General features: G+C 42.1%; 1 protein-coding gene across 2 annotated transcripts in view; it reads left to right on the top strand.

Moving 5' to 3' along the window:
- The first annotated feature begins 2,662 nt into the window (after positions 1-2,662).
- The window catches only part of LOC139559942 (metallophosphoesterase 1-like), a 35,906-nt gene continuing 21,958 nt past the window's right edge, over positions 2,663-16,610 (top strand). The window contains exons 1-5 of one of the 2 annotated variants that reach the window (XM_071376422.1): positions 2,663-3,386; positions 3,655-3,763; positions 4,446-4,549; positions 12,624-12,704; positions 15,296-15,407. In XM_071376422.1, the coding sequence (XP_071232523.1) occupies positions 3,127-3,386; positions 3,655-3,763; positions 4,446-4,549; positions 12,624-12,704; positions 15,296-15,407 (666 nt within the window). In that variant the 5' untranslated portion in view covers positions 2,663-3,126. The remainder of the gene's footprint in view (positions 3,387-3,654; positions 3,764-4,445; positions 4,550-12,623; positions 12,705-15,295; positions 15,408-16,610) is intronic. The other variant, XM_071376423.1, reaches the window with a different exon arrangement.

The following is a 16,610-nucleotide window of genomic DNA, read 5'->3' as shown; positions in this document are numbered from 1 at the left end:
TCATGGATGGTCAGTCCTGTATAGCCTCATAACATGGTTATAACTATACTGTTGATATCATGGATGGTCAGTCCTGTATAGCCTCATAACATGGTTATAACTATAATGTTGATATCATGGATGGTCAGTCCTGTATAGCCTCATAACATGGTTATAACTATAATGTTGATATCATGGATGGTCAGTCCTGTATAGTCTCATAACATGGTTATAACTATAATGTTGATATCATGGATGGTCAGTCCTGTATAGCCTCATAACATGGTTATAACTATAATGTTGATATCATGGATGGTCAGTCCTGTGTAGCCTCATAACATGGTTATAACTATAATGTTGATATCATGGATGGTCAGTCCTGTATAGCCTCATAACATGGTTATAACTATAATGTTGATATCATGGATGGTCAGTCCTGTATAGTCTCATAACATGGTTATAACTATAATGTTGATATCATGGATGGTCAGTCCTGTATAGCCTCATAACATGGTTATAACTATAATGTTGATATCATGGATGGTCAGTCCTGTATAGCCTCATAACATGGTTATAACTATAATGTTGATATCATGGATGGTCAGTCCTGTATAGCCTCATAACATGGTTATAACTATAATGTTGATATCATGGATGGTCAGTCCTGTATAGCCTCATAACATGGTTATAACTAATGTTGATATCATGGATGGCCAGTCCTTGCATCCATATCTCTATCTATTAATCTGAGACTGGTTACATTTCTCCAGGCCCGTCCCTCAGCTTTTTACCAAAACAGAGGCAGGGCGACCATGTTGTTATTGTCTCATCTGTAGATTTGCCCTTTAAAACAGCTGCATATTATCACGATATAAAAGTGTCACCAACTAAAAAGGTAAACAATATATTCCTGTAGCAAATGCAGAATATGGTATTGATTTTTCACATGTAAATAGCCCTTTTCAGTAGTGCTCAAAGCATGCCATTCCATGAGCTAGAATCAATGAGCCCAATCAGTCCTCCATGACAACACAATCATAGACAACAGAGTAGGGCTGGCTAATAAGTCCTTAGTTTTGGGGTCATGCTCATGTAAAACTATTTGGCTAATCTATACTTCCATATTTCCACATCCTGTTCTAGAAGATCAAGGGGTTTAACATTTATTGGAATGACTGGAATTCTGATAGACTTCGGTTTTTAATGTAAAGATATAATTTAATCGTATTATTATGTAGTAGAAAGCGATGAGTTAGAAGAAGCATCACCAACCCATAAAGTACAATTTAACATCCATATATGGCCAGTTATGTCAACTTGAACATTGATTTATGAAATTATTGTTTGTCTTCTTCTAATGCCTCTTAAGGGGAAAGTAATCTAAAAGTAACTGAATGTAATCAAATTACATTAGACTACAATTTTGACCAGGTAACTAGTAATTGTAACGGATTACATTTAGAAGGTGCCCTGCCAGTTGGTCACATGTTTGTTTGTTTACTATTCTTGTGGGGACTTCTGCTCCAGTATAGTTAAACACACACACACACACACACACACACACACACACACACACACACACACACACACACACACACACACACACACACACACACACACACACACACACACACACACACACACACACACACACACACACAGACTTAGTACGGGCCTTTTTACAATAGAACAATTGTCTGTCATGAAATACGTCTTCTGATTCCTCAACCAACAACAGCTGACATAGAGAAGCTGTGACGACTGTATATCAATCTGGAAAGATGGTACTAAGAACAGTATTTTGGGTTTGCTTCACAGGGAGAATATGGTTGGGCGAAGATCGTGACCTGTGCTTATAAAAGGAAGGAAAGGGAACTGGTACAACCTGGCTATTAGGAAGACCGTTACCTATCGGAATCCCATTGTGACATAAGAGGAAGGAACGCTGACACTAGTAGCTTCTAGACCTGTCAATCAAAAGCCTTAGAGGCGTATCCCAGAACATATACTGTCTTCCTTAAATGAAGGAACCACGTCCTATATTTCTTACCAGGTCCATCTACAAGTCAATGATGTCCTTACGAAACAGTTGTGCCTGCCAGTTGACCTTAGCGTTGACCTGATGTTAATATTGAAGAATATGTCAAGAGATACTACTGTCCACTCAATTCAGTGTAAACATACAGTATGAATGCCCTGTGACAGCACTGAAACACTCTCAGGAGACTGTTACTGAACTACACCTCACACTCATTCTGCATTGGGCTGTTTGACTGCTGTTAGCAAATGTTATGTAAGAATAAACAATGATTTTTTTGCCTTTTCATTTGTTCAGCGAAATAAGAAATTGGTGAAGCAGGTTACTGTGCCTTTAAAGCTGTTCATTGGTCCTCTTAAGAAATTGTTAGGAATAATCTAGTTCCTTATGATCCTGAGCTCTTCATCGATTGGCTAGCTAGCTAATCTCAGAGCCCAGTCCTGAATGGTATTTCGAGGCTATATTATAATTAGGAATCGTTATTATGTGATGACATTGTGCTGTAAATGAAGGCTGTATTATTCATATGATTTTAACCCCAACGTGACAAGAATGTTGTTATAATCATAGCTATATAATTCACTGCTTTTTGCTGTCTGGCTTTTACAGGAAGTATTCAATAACACCTATTTCAGTAAATCTAGAGGAATCTCCAATCAAGAAAGACCCTCTTTAGAGACTCGTTGTCAGGAATTACAAATTAAATATGAAATTATATTATTGAATGAGCCTCGTGACTATTCCATGGGTCAAGGACAACAGAATCAACTACATCTACCCCTCCCCTCCCCTCCACCCTTCATCCAACTGCGAACGCGTGAATGGGGACCTATTACAAAACAGCGTCTTGCAGCTCAGCTGTCAACAGTCCACTCAACCTTATCTCCCTGAGCAAGCAGTCATCGGTCGCCGTTCAGATCTTTGAATTTAAAAAAAACAACATACCGTTATTTCTCTACAATTGTGCATCATGCGATGAGAACGTCACGAAGACATTGTGATATTTAGGTTTGAAAAGAAGAAGAAGAAGAGACGATGCCTGGTGAAACGCCGCCGCTCCACCAGCGCGCCTCTATTGCAGGCCATCTGAAAACCACAACAATAGAGATATGATGCCTGGCTTGAGCGTCGTATGCAGCGCCGTTATTGTCCTGTTCGGAGCGGTTTGCAGCGTGTTCATATTCTGTGAATATCTGATTTATTACGCCGCGATATTACAGTGTGGTTGGCCGGGGATCGACCATGGTGCGCCGGCGGCTGAGAAGAGCGCAGACGGGCAGCCAAATGCGGAGGTTCTCCGCGCTATGGTGCTTTCAGACACGCACCTCCTCGGCGCTGTCGGAGGGCACTGGTTCGACAAACTGCGAAGGTAATGGTGATCCTGATAAATAGATCTAACTATGCATTTTATTGTGAAAATAAATAATTGTATGTTTTGCATATACTTTGTGAGCGAGTTTCTGTTATGCAAGGGAATGCATGTGACGCGTGTACAGTGGTTCTTCCGTCCCCGACTCTTCTTATCAGCCAATATCCACGCTGTCTCCAAGGAGATGAGTCGTCAACCACCACAACAGAGCGGCTAATGCATGGTGCACTGAGCTGACAGTGTGTCGGTCTGTCTCTGTGCCACCCAGAGAATGGCAGATGGAACGGGCTTTCCAGACCGCCCTGGCACTGCTCCGACCCGAGGTCGTTTTTATTCTGGGAGACGTGTTCGATGAGGGGAAGTGGAGCTCTCCAAAGGTATGTGCCCATAAAAGCCCGTTAATACAGGGTACACTGCAGCGAATTATTGGCGTTGTCCAATTGAGATTCGAACCTGTAACTTAGTCTTGGCCATTATGCAAAGAGGACCAAACCTGTTGATGCGGAGTCGATGTTATTCTAGCGACAGTAGGCAAACACTGAACATGTCTATATAATAGTCCTATAGACTGACTGTATTTATTCCTCTTGTCCCCTACAGGTCTATGTAATAGTCCTATAGACCGACTGTATTTATTCCTCCTGTCCCCTACAGGTCTATATAATAGTCCTATAGACTGACTGTATTTATTCCTCTTGTTCCCTACAGGTCTATATAATAGTCCTATAGACTGACTGTATTTATTCCTCTTGTTCCCTACAGGTCTATGTAATAGTCCTATAGACTGACTGTATGTATTCCTCTTGTCCCCTACAGGTCTATATAATAGTCCTATAGACTGACTGTATTTATTCCTCTTGTCCCCTACAGGTCTATGTAATAGTCCTATAGACTGACTGTATTTATTCCTCTTGTCCCCTACAGGTCTATGTAATAGTCCTATAGACTGGCTGTATTTATTCCTCTTGTTCCCTACAGGTCTATGTAATAGTCCTATAGACTGACTGTATGTATTCCTCTTCCTATGTAATAGTCCACTTCCTCTTATTCCCTCCACAGAACTGGGAGGATGATGTCTGTCGTTTTCAGAAGATGTTCAGACACCCCAGAGACACAGAGCTGGTAGTTCTGGTTGGAAACCACGACATCGGCTTCCACTACGAGTAGGTTAACATCCATCAGCATGGAGCTGTAGACTCTATACCGTACATACCATATACTGCAGACTCTATACTGTACATACCGTACACTGCATACTCTATACTGTACATATCATATACTGCAGAATCTATACTGTACATACCGTACACTGCATACTCTATACTGTACATACCGTACACTGCAGACTATATACTGTACATACCGTATACTGCAGAATCTATACTGTATATATCATATACTGCAGAATCTATACTGTACATACCGTACACTGCATACTCTATACTGTACATACCGTACACTGCAGACTATATACTGTACATATCATATACTGCAGAATCTATACTGTACATATCATATACTGCAGACTCTATACTGTACATACCGTACACTGCATACTCTATACTGTACATACCGTACACTGCAGACTATATACTGTACATACCGTATACTGCAGAATCTATACTGTACATATCATATACTGCAGAATCTATACTGTACATATCATATACTGCAGAATCTATACTGTACAAACCGTATACTGCAGACTCTATACTGTACACTGCAGACTCTATACTGTACATACCGTACACTGCAAACTCTACATACCGTATACTGCAGACTATACTGTACATACTGTATACTGCAGACTCTACTGTACATACCGTATACTGCAGACTATACTGTACATACCGTATACTGCAGACTATACTGTACATACGTATACTGCAGACTATACTGTACATACCGTATACGGCAGACTATATACTGTACATACCGTATACTGCAGACTATACTGTACATACGTATACTGCAGACTATACTGTACATACCGTATACTGCAGACTATACTGTACATACCGTATACTGCAGACTATACTGTACATACCGTATACTGCAGACTATACTGTACATACCGTATACTGCAGACTCTATACTGTACACTGCAGACTCTATACTGTACATACCGTACACTGCAAACTCTACATACCGTATACTGCAGACTATACTGTACATACTGTATACTGCAGACTCTACTGTACATACCGTATACTGCAGACTATACTGTACATACGTATACTGCAGACTATACTGTACATACGTATACTGCAGACTATACTGTACATACCGTATACGGCAGACTATATACTGTACATACCGTATACTGCAGACTATACTGTACATACCGTATACTGCAGACTATACTGTACATACCGTATACTGCAGACTATACTGTACATACGTATACTGCAGACTATACTGTACATACCGTATACTGCAGACTATACTGTACATACCGTATACTGCAGACTCTATACTGTACACTGCAGACTCTATACTGTACATACCGTACACTGCAAACTCTGCATACCGTATACTGCAGACTATACTGTACATACTGTATACTGCAGACTCTACTGTACATACCGTATACTGCAGACTATACTGTACATACCGTATACTGCAGACTATACTGTACATACGTATACTGCAGACTATACTGTACATACCGTATACGGCAGACTATATACTGTACATACCGTATACTGCAGACTATACTGTACATACGTATACTGCAGACTATACTGTACATACCGTATACTGCAGACTATACTGTACATACCGTATACTGCAGACTATACTGTACATACCGTATACTGCAGACTCTATACTGTACATACCGTATACTGCAGACTATATAATGTACATACCGTATACTGCATACTCTATACTGTACATACCGTACACTGCAGACTCTACATACCGTATACTGCAGACTATACTGTACATACCGTATACTGCAGACTATACTGTACATACCGTATACTGCAGACTATACTGTACATACCGTATACTGCAGACTCTATACTGTACATACCGTATACTGCAGACTATACTGTACATACTGTATACTGCAGACTCTATACTGTACATACCGTATACTGCAGACTATACTGTACATACCGTATACTGCAGACTATACTGTACATACCGTATACTGCAGACTCTACTCTACATACTGTATACTGCAGACTATATACTCTACATACCGTATACTGCAGACTATATAATGTACATATCATATACTGCAGAATCTATACTGTACATATCATATACTGCAGAATCTATACTGCAGAATCTATACTGTACATACCGTATACTGTACATACCGTATACTGCAGACTATACTGTACATACCGTATACTGCAGACTCTACATACCGTATACTGCAGACTATATACTGTACATACCGTATACTGCAGACACTATACTGTAAATACCGTATACTGCAGAATCTATACTGCACATACCGTATACTGCAGACTCTATAATGTACACCGCAGACTCTATACTGTACATACCATATACTGCAGACTATACTGTACATACCGTATACTGCAGACTATACTGTACATACCGTATACTGCAGACTATACTCTGCATACCGTATACTGCAGACTCTATACTGTACATAACGTATACTGCAGACTATACTGTACATACCGTATACTGCAGACTCTATACTGTACATACCGTATACTGCAGACTATACTGTACATACCATATACTGCAGACTATACTGTACATACCGTATACTGCAGACTCTACTCTACATACTGTATACTGCAGACTATATACTCTACATACAGTATACTGCAGACTATATACTGTACATATCATATACTGCAGAATCTATACTGCACATATCATATACTGCAGAATCTATACTGTACATACCGTATACTGCAGACTCTACTTTACATACCGTATACTGCAGACTATACTGTACATACCGTATACTGCAGACTATACTGTACATACCGTATACTGCAGACTATACTGTACATACCGTATACTGCAGACTATACTGTACATACCGTATACTGCAGACTCTACATACCGTATACTGCAGACTATATACTGTACATACCGTATACTGCAGACACTATACTGTAAATACCGTATACTGCAGAATCTATACTGTACATACCGTATACTGCAGACTCCATACTGTACACTGCAGACTCTATAATGTACATACCGTATACTGCAGACTCTATACTGTACATACCGTACACTGCAAACTCTACATACCGTATACTGCAGACTATACTGTACATACTGTATACTGCAGACTATACTGTACATACCGTATACTGCAGACTCTACATACCGTACACTGCAAACTCTACATACCGTATACTGCAGACTATACTGTACATACTGTATACTGCAGACTATACTGTACATACCGTATACTGCAGACTCTATACTGTACATACCGTATACTGCAGACTATACTGTACATACCATATACTGCAGACTATACTGTACATACCGTATACTGCAGATTCTATACTGTACATACCATATACTGCAGACTCTACATACCATATACTGAAGACTCTATACTGTACATACCGTATACTGTAGACTCTATACTGTACATACCGTACACTGCAAACTCTACATACGTATACTGCAGACTATACTGTGCATACCGTATACTGCAGACTATATACTGTACATACCGTATACTGCTGACTCTACTATACATACCGTATACTGCAGACTATATACTGTACATACCGTATACTGCAGACTCTATACTGTACATACCGTACACTGCAGACTCTACTCTACATACCATACACTTCAGACTCTACTCTACATACGGTATACTGCAGACTATATACTGTACATACCGTATACTGCAGACTCTATACTGTAAATACTGTATACTGCAGACTATACTGTACATACCGTATACTGCAGACTATACTGTACATACCGTATACTGCAGACTATACTGTACTTACCGTATACTGCAGACTATACTGTACATACCGTATACTGCAGACTATACTGTACATACCGTATACTGCAGACTCTATACTGTACATACCGTATACTGCAGACTATATACTGTACATACCGTATACTGCAGACTATATACTGTACATACCGTATACTGCAGACTCTATACTGTACATACCGTACACTGCAGACTATACTGTACATACCGTATACTGCAGACTCTACTCTACATACTGTACACTGCAGACTCTACTCTACATACCGTACACTGCAGACTCTACTCTACATACGGTATACTGCAGACTCTACTCTACATACGGTATACTGCAGACTCTACATACGGTATACTGCAGACTCTACTCTACATACGGTATACTGCAGACTATATACTGTACATAGCGTATACTGCAGAATCTATACTGTAAATACCGTATACTGCAGAATCTATACTGTAAATACCGTATACTGCAGACACTATACTGTACATACCGTATACTGCATACTCTATACTGCACATACCGTATACTGCAGACTATACTGTACATACCGTATACTGCAGACTCTATACTGTACATACCGTATACTGCAGACTCTACTCTACATACCATACACTGTATCCCAGGTCCATTCTGTAAACCTGGCTTATGAATGTTGTTAAGTCAATGAGGCCTATTCAAATGGTATATTTTTACCTTCTACAGTAATTTACAGATTGCAGAATGACCAAAGCATACTGTGGAATAGTGAAACGATTCAACATGTACAGTATAGGACTAGTACTGTAGAGTATAGGACTAGTACTGTACAGTATAGGACTAGTACTGTACAGTATAGGACTAGTACTGTAGAGTATAGGACTAGTACTGTGCAGTATAGGACTAGTACTGTGCAGTATGGGACTAGTACTGTGCAGTATAGGACTAGTACTGTGCAGTATAGGACTAGTACTGTAGAGTATAGGACTAGTACTGTAGAGTATAGGACTAGTACTGGGCGGTATAGGACTAGTACTGTACGGTATAGGACTAGTACTGTACAGTATAGGACTAGTACTGTACGGTATAGGACTAGTACTGTGCGGTATAGGACTAGTACTGTACAGTATAGGACTAGTACTGTGCAGTATAGGACTAGTACTGTGCAGTATAGGACTAGTACTGTGCGGTATAGGACTAGTACTGTACGGTATAGGACTAGTACTGGGCGGTATAGGACTAGTACTGGGCAGTATAGGCCTGGTACTGTACGGTATAGGACTAGTACTGGGCGGTATAGGACTAGTACTGTGCGGTATAGGACTAGTACTGGGCGGTATAGGACTAGTACTGGGCGGTATAGGACTAGTACTGGGCGGTATAGGACTAGTACTGGGCGGTATAGGACTAGTACTGTGCGGTATAGGACTAGTACTGTACAGTATAGGACTAGTACTGTGCAGTATAGGACTAGTACTGTGCAGTATAGGACTAGTACTGTGCGGTATAGGACTAGTACTGTACGGTATAGGACTAGTACTGGGCGGTATAGGACTAGTACTGGGCAGTATAGGCCTGGTACTGTACGGTATAGGACTAGTACTGGGCGGTATAGGACTAGTACTGTGCAGTATAGGACTAGTACTGGGCGGTATAGGACTAGTACTGGGCGGTATAGGACTAGTACTGGGCGGTATAGGACTAGTACTGGGCGGTATAGGACTAGTACTGGGCGGCATAGGACTAGTACTGGGCAGCATAGGACTAGTACTGTGCAGCATATGACTAGTACTGTACAGTATATGACTAGTACTGTACAGTAGAGGACTAGTACTGTGCAGTATAGGACTAGTACTGTACAGTATAGGACTAGTACTGTACAGTATAGGACTAGTACTGTACAGTATAGGACTAGTACTGTACAGTATAGGACTAGTACTGTACAGTATAGGACTAGTACTGTGCAGTATAGGACTAGTACTGTGCAGTATAGGACTAGTACTGTGCAGTATAGGACTAGTACTGTGCAGTATAGGACTAGTACTGTGCAGTATAGGACTAGTACTGTACAGTATAGGACTAGTACTGTGCAGTATAGGACTAGTACTGTACAGTATAGGACTAGTACTGTGCAGTATAGGACTAGTACTGTACAGTAGAGGACTAGTACTGTACAGTAGAGGACTAGTACTGGGCGGTAGAGGACTAGTACTGTGCAGTAGAGGACTAGTACTGGGCGGTATAGGACTAGTACTGGGCGGTATAGGACTAGTACTGGGCGGTATAGGACTAGTACTGGGCGGTATAGGACTAGTACTGTGCAGTATAGGACTAGTACTGGGCAGTATAGGACTAGTACTGTACAGTATAGGACTAGTACTGTACAGTATAGGACTAGTACTGTACAGTATAGGACTAGTACTGTACAGTATAGGACTAGTACTGTACAGTAGAGGACTAGTACTGGGCAGTATAGGACTAGTACTGTGCAGTAGAGGACTAGTACTGGGCGGTATAGGACTAGTACTGGGCGGTATAGGACTAGTACTGTGCAGTATAGGACTAGTACTGTGCAGTATAGGACTAGTACTGTGCAGTATAGGACTAGTACTGTGCAGTATAGGACTAGTACTGTACAGTATAGGACTAGTACTGTACAGTATAGGACTAGTACTGTACAGTATAGGACTAGTACTGTGCAGTATAGGACTAGTACTGTGCAGTATAGGACTAGTACTGTGCAGTATAGGACTAGTACTGTGCAGTATAGGACTAGTACTGTGCAGTATAGGACTAGTACTGTGCAGTATAGGACTAGTACTGTGCAGTATATGACTAGTACTGTGCGGTATAGGACTAGTACTGTGCGGTATAGGACTAGTACTGTGCGGTATAGGACTAGTACTGGGCGGTATAGGACTAGTACTGTGCAGTATAGGACTAGTACTGTACAGTATAGGACTAGTACTGTACAGTATAGGACTAGTACTGTACAGTATAGGACTAGTACTGTACAGTATAGGACTAGTACTGTACAGTAGAGGACTAGTACTGTACAGTAGAGGACTAGTACTGGGCAGTAGAGGACTAGTACTGGGCAGTAGAGGACTAGTACTGGGCGGTATAGGACTAGTACTGGGCGGTATAGGACTAGTACTGTGCAGTATAGGACTAGTACTGTGCAGTATAGGACTAGTACTGTGCAGTATAGGACTAGTACTGTGCAGTATAGGACTAGTACTGTGCAGTATAGGACTAGTACTGTACAGTATAGGACTAGTACTGTACAGTATAGGACTAGTACTGTGCAGTATAGGACTAGTACTGTGCAGTATAGGACTAGTACTGTGCAGTATAGGACTAGTACTGTGCAGTATAGGACTAGTACTGTGCAGTATAGGACTAGTACTGTGCAGTATAGGACTAGTACTGTGCAGTATAGGACTAGTACTGTGCAGTATAGGACTAGTACTGTGCGGTATAGGACTAGTACTGTGCGGTATAGGACTAGTACTGGGCGGTATAGGACTAGTACTGGGCGGTATAGGACTAGTACTGGGCGGTATAGGACTAGTACTGTGCGGTATAGGACTAGTACTGGGCGGTATAGGACTAGTACTGTGCGGTATAGGACTAGTACTGTACAGTATAGGACTAGTACTGGGCAGTATAGGACTAGTACTGTGCAGTATAGGACAAGTACTGTGCAGTATAGGACTAGTACTGTGCAGTATAGGACTAGTACTGTGCAGTATAGGACTAGTACTGTGCAGTATAGGACTAGTACTGTGCGGTATAGGACTAGTACTGTGCGGTATAGGACTAGTACTGGGCGGTATAGGACTAGTACTGTGCAGTATAGGACTAGTACTGTGCAGCATAGGACTAGTACTGTGCAGTATAGGACTAGTACTGTGCAGTATAGGACTAGTACTGTGCAGTATAGGACTAGTACTGTAGAGTATAGGACTAGTACTGTACAGTATAGGACTAGTACTGTGCAGTATAGGACTAGTACTGTGCAGTATAGGACTAGTACTGTGCAGTATAGGACTAGTACTGTACAGTATAGGACTAGTACTGTACAGTATAGGACTAGTACTGTACAGTATAGGACTAGTACTGTGCAGTCGCCTCTGTTCTTGAACATCGATGATACATGATGTATTGTATGAAAACAGTTTAACCTTCAAAAGAAGCCAATGAAAAGTCTCACAGAATAATGATGTGAAACGGCTTGTCTGGACTTCCCTCTGGCTTGGTGCCATCTCTCCTCCTCCTGAAGAATGGACTGGTTCAAGTTACAGCGCTTTGAGAAAGCCTTCAACACCACCTCCACCAGAATGGTCACCAAGAAAGGAGTGAAGTAAGTCTCCCTACTGTATAAACCCTGAGGTGTTGTCTCTCTACTGTATAAACCCTGAGGTGTTGTCTCTCTACTGTATAAACCCTGAGGTGTTGTCTCTCTACTGTATAAACCCTGAGGTGTTGTCTCTCTACTGTATAAACCCTGAGGTGTTGTCTCTCTACTGTATAAACCCTGAGGTGTTGTCTCTCTACTGTATAAACCCTGAGGTGTTGTCTCTCTACTGTATAAACCCTGAGGTGTTGTCTCTCTACTGTATAAACCCTGAGGTGTTGTCTCTCTACTGTATAAACCCTGAGGTGTTGTCTCTCTACTGTATAAACCCTGAGGTGTTGTCTCTCTACTGTATAAACCCTGAGGTGTTGTCTCTCTACTGTATAAACCCTGAGGTGTTGTCTCTCTACTGTATAAACCCTGAGGTGTTGTCTCTCTACTGTATAAACCCTGAGGTGTTGTCTCTCTACTGTATAAACCCTGAGGTGTTGTCTCTCTACTGTATAAACCCTGAGGTGTTGTCTCTCTACTGTATAAACCCTGAGGTGTTGTCTCTCTACTGTATAAACCCTGAGGTGTTGTCTCTCTACTGTATAAACCCTGAGGTGTTGTCTCTCTACTGTATAAACCCTGAGGTGTTGTCTCTCTACTGTATAAACCCTGAGGTGTTGTCTCTCTACTGTATAAACCCTGAGGTGTTGTCTCTCTACTGTATAAACCCTGAGGTGTTGTCTCTCTACTGTATAAACCCTGAGGTGTTGTCTCTCTACTGTATAAACCCTGAGGTGTTGTCTCTCTACTGTATAAACCCTGAGGTGTTGTCTCTCTACTGTATAAACCCTGAGGTGTTGTCTCTCTACTGTATAAACCCTGAGGTGTTGTCTCTCTACTGTATAAACCCTGAGGTGTTGTCTCTCTACTGTATAAACCCTGAGGTGTTGTCTCTCTACTGTATAAACCCTGAGGTGTTGTCTCTCTACTGTATAAACCCTGAGGTGTTGTCTCTCTACTGTATAAACCCTGAGGTGTTGTCTCTCTACTGTATAAACCCTGAGGTGTTGTCTCTCTACTGTATAAACCCTGAGGTGTTGTCTCTCTACTGTATAAACCCTGAGGTGTTGTCTCTCTACTGTATAAACCCTGAGGTGTTGTCTCTCTACTGTATAAACCCTGAGGTGTTGTCTCTGTCTCTCTACTGTATAAACCCTGAGGTGTTGTCTCTCTACTGTATAAACCCTGAGGTGTTGTCTCTCTACTGTATAAACCCTGAGGTGTTGTCTCTCTACTGTATAAACCCTGAGGTGTTGTCTCTCTACTGTATAAACCCTGAGGTGTTGTCTCTCTACTGTATAAACCCTGAGGTGTTGTCTCTGTCTCTCTACTGTATAAACCCTGAGGTGTTGTCTCTCTACTGTATAAACCCTGAGGTGTTGTCTCTCTACTGTATAAACCCTGAGGTGTTGTCTCTCTACTGTATAAACCCTGAGGTGTTGTCTCTCTACTGTATAAACCCTGAGGTGTTGTCTCTGTCTCTCTACTGTATAAACCCTGAGGTGTTGTCTCTCTACTGTATAAACCCTGAGGTGTTGTCTCTCTACTGTATAAACCCTGAGGTGTTGTCTCTCTACTGTATAAACCCTGAGGTGTTGTCTCTCTACTGTATAAACCCTGGTCTCTCTACTGTATAAACCCTGAGGTGTTGTCTCTCTACTGTATAAACCCTGAGGTGTTGTCTCTCTACTGTATAAACCCTGAGGTGTTGTCTCTCTACTGTATAAACCCTGAGGTGTTGTCTCTCTACTGTATAAACCCTGAGGTGTTGTCTCTGTCTCTCTACTGTATAAACCCTGAGGTGTTGTCTCTGTCTCTCTACTGTATAAACCCTGAGGTGTTGTCTCTGTCTCTCTACTGTATAAACCCTGAGGTGTTGTCTCTGTCTCTCTACTGTATAAACCCTGAGGTGTTGTCTCTGTCTCTCTACTGTATAAACCCTGAGGTGTTGTCTCTCTACTGTATAAACCCTGAGGTGTTGTCTCTGTCTCTCTACTGTATAAACCCTGAGGTGTTGTCTCTCTCTCTCTACTGTATAAACCCTGAGGTGTTGTCTCTGTCTCTCTACTGTATAAACCCTGAGGTGTTGTCTCTGTCTCTCTACTGTATAAACCCTGAGGTGTTGTCTCTGTCTCTCTACTGTATAAACCCTGAGGTGTTGTCTCTCTACTGTATAAACCCTGAGGTGTTGTCTCTGTCTCTCTACTGTATAAACCCTGAGGTGTTGTCTCTGTCTCTCTACTGTATAAACCCTGAGGTGTTGTCTCTCTACTGTATAAACCCTGAGGTGTTGTCTCTCTACTGTATAAACCCTGAGGTGTTGTCTCTGTCTCTCTACTGTATAAACCCTGAGGTGTTGTCTCTGTCTCTCTACTGTATAAACCCTGAGGTGTTGTCTCTCTACTGTATAAACCCTGAGGTGTTGTCTCTCTACTGTATAAACCCTGAGGTGTTGTCTCTGTCTCTCTACTGTGTAAACCCTGAGGTGTTGTCTCTGTCTCTCTACTGTGTAAACCCCAAGGTGTTGTCTCTTTGTGTCTCTCTAGCTTCCTATTGGTTAACAGCGTGGCGTTGCATGGTGACGGCTGTCCTATCTGCCAATCAGTGGAGAAACAGCTGTCCACACTGTCCAGGAACCTCAACTGTTCATTACTACAGGTAGACACGTCCTCTACCTCACAGACAGATGTCCACACTGTCCAGGAACCTCAACTGTTCATTACAGGTAGGCACGTCCTCTACCTCACAGACAGATGTCCACACTGTCCAGGAACCTCAACTGTTCATTACTACAGGTAGACACGTCCTCTACCTCAAAGACAGATGTCCACACTGTCCAGGAACCTCAACTGTTCATTACTACAGGTAGGCACGTCTTCTACCTCAAAGACAGATGTCCACACTGTCCAGGAACCTCAACTGTTCATTACTACAGGTAGGCACGTCTTCTACCTCAAAGACAGATGTCCACACTGTCCAGGAACCTCAACTGTTCATTACAGGTAGGCACGTCCTCTACCTCACAGACAGATGTCCACACTGTCCAGGAACCTCAACTGTTCATTACAGGTAGACACGTCCTCTACCTCACAGACAGATGTCCACACTGTCCAGGAACCTCAACTGTTCATTACAGGTAGGCACGTCTTCTACCTCACAGACAGATGTCCACACTGTCCAGGAACCTCAACTGCTCATTACTACAAGTAGGCACGTCTTCTACCTCACAGACAGATGTCCACACTGTCCAGGAACCTCAACTGTTCATTACAGGTAGACACGTCTTCTACCTCACAGACAGATGTCCACACTGTCCAGGAACCTCAACTGTTCATTACTACAGGTAGGCACGTCTTCTACCTCACAGACAGATGTCCACACTGTCCAGGAACCTCAACTGTTCATTACTACAGGTAGGCACGTCTTCTACCTCAAAGACAGATGTCCACACTGTCCAGGAACCTCAACTGTTCATTACAGGTAGGCACGTCCTCTACCTCAAAGACAGACGTCCACACTGTCCAGGAACCTCAACTGTTCATTACTACAGGTAGACACGTCCTCTACCTCAAAGACAGATGTCCACACTGTCCAGGAACCTCAACTGTTCATTACTACAGGTAGACACGTCCTCTACCTCAAAGACAGACGTCCACACTGTCCAGGAACCTCAACTGTTCATTACTACAGGTAGACACGTCCTCTACCTCACAGACAGATGTCCACACTGTCCAGGAACCTCAACTGTTCATTACTACAGGTAGACACGTCTTCTACCTCAAAGACAGACGTCCACACTGTCCAGGAACCTCAACTGTTCATTACTACAGGTAGACACGTCCTCTACCTCAAAGACAGATG

Source organism: Salvelinus alpinus, chromosome 30 (assembly GCF_045679555.1).
Source record: "Salvelinus alpinus chromosome 30, SLU_Salpinus.1, whole genome shotgun sequence".
Classification (NCBI taxonomy): Eukaryota; Metazoa; Chordata; class Actinopteri; order Salmoniformes; family Salmonidae; genus Salvelinus; species Salvelinus alpinus.
Note: the sequence above shows the minus strand (reverse complement) of the source record. Positions and strands in the feature narration are given on the sequence as shown.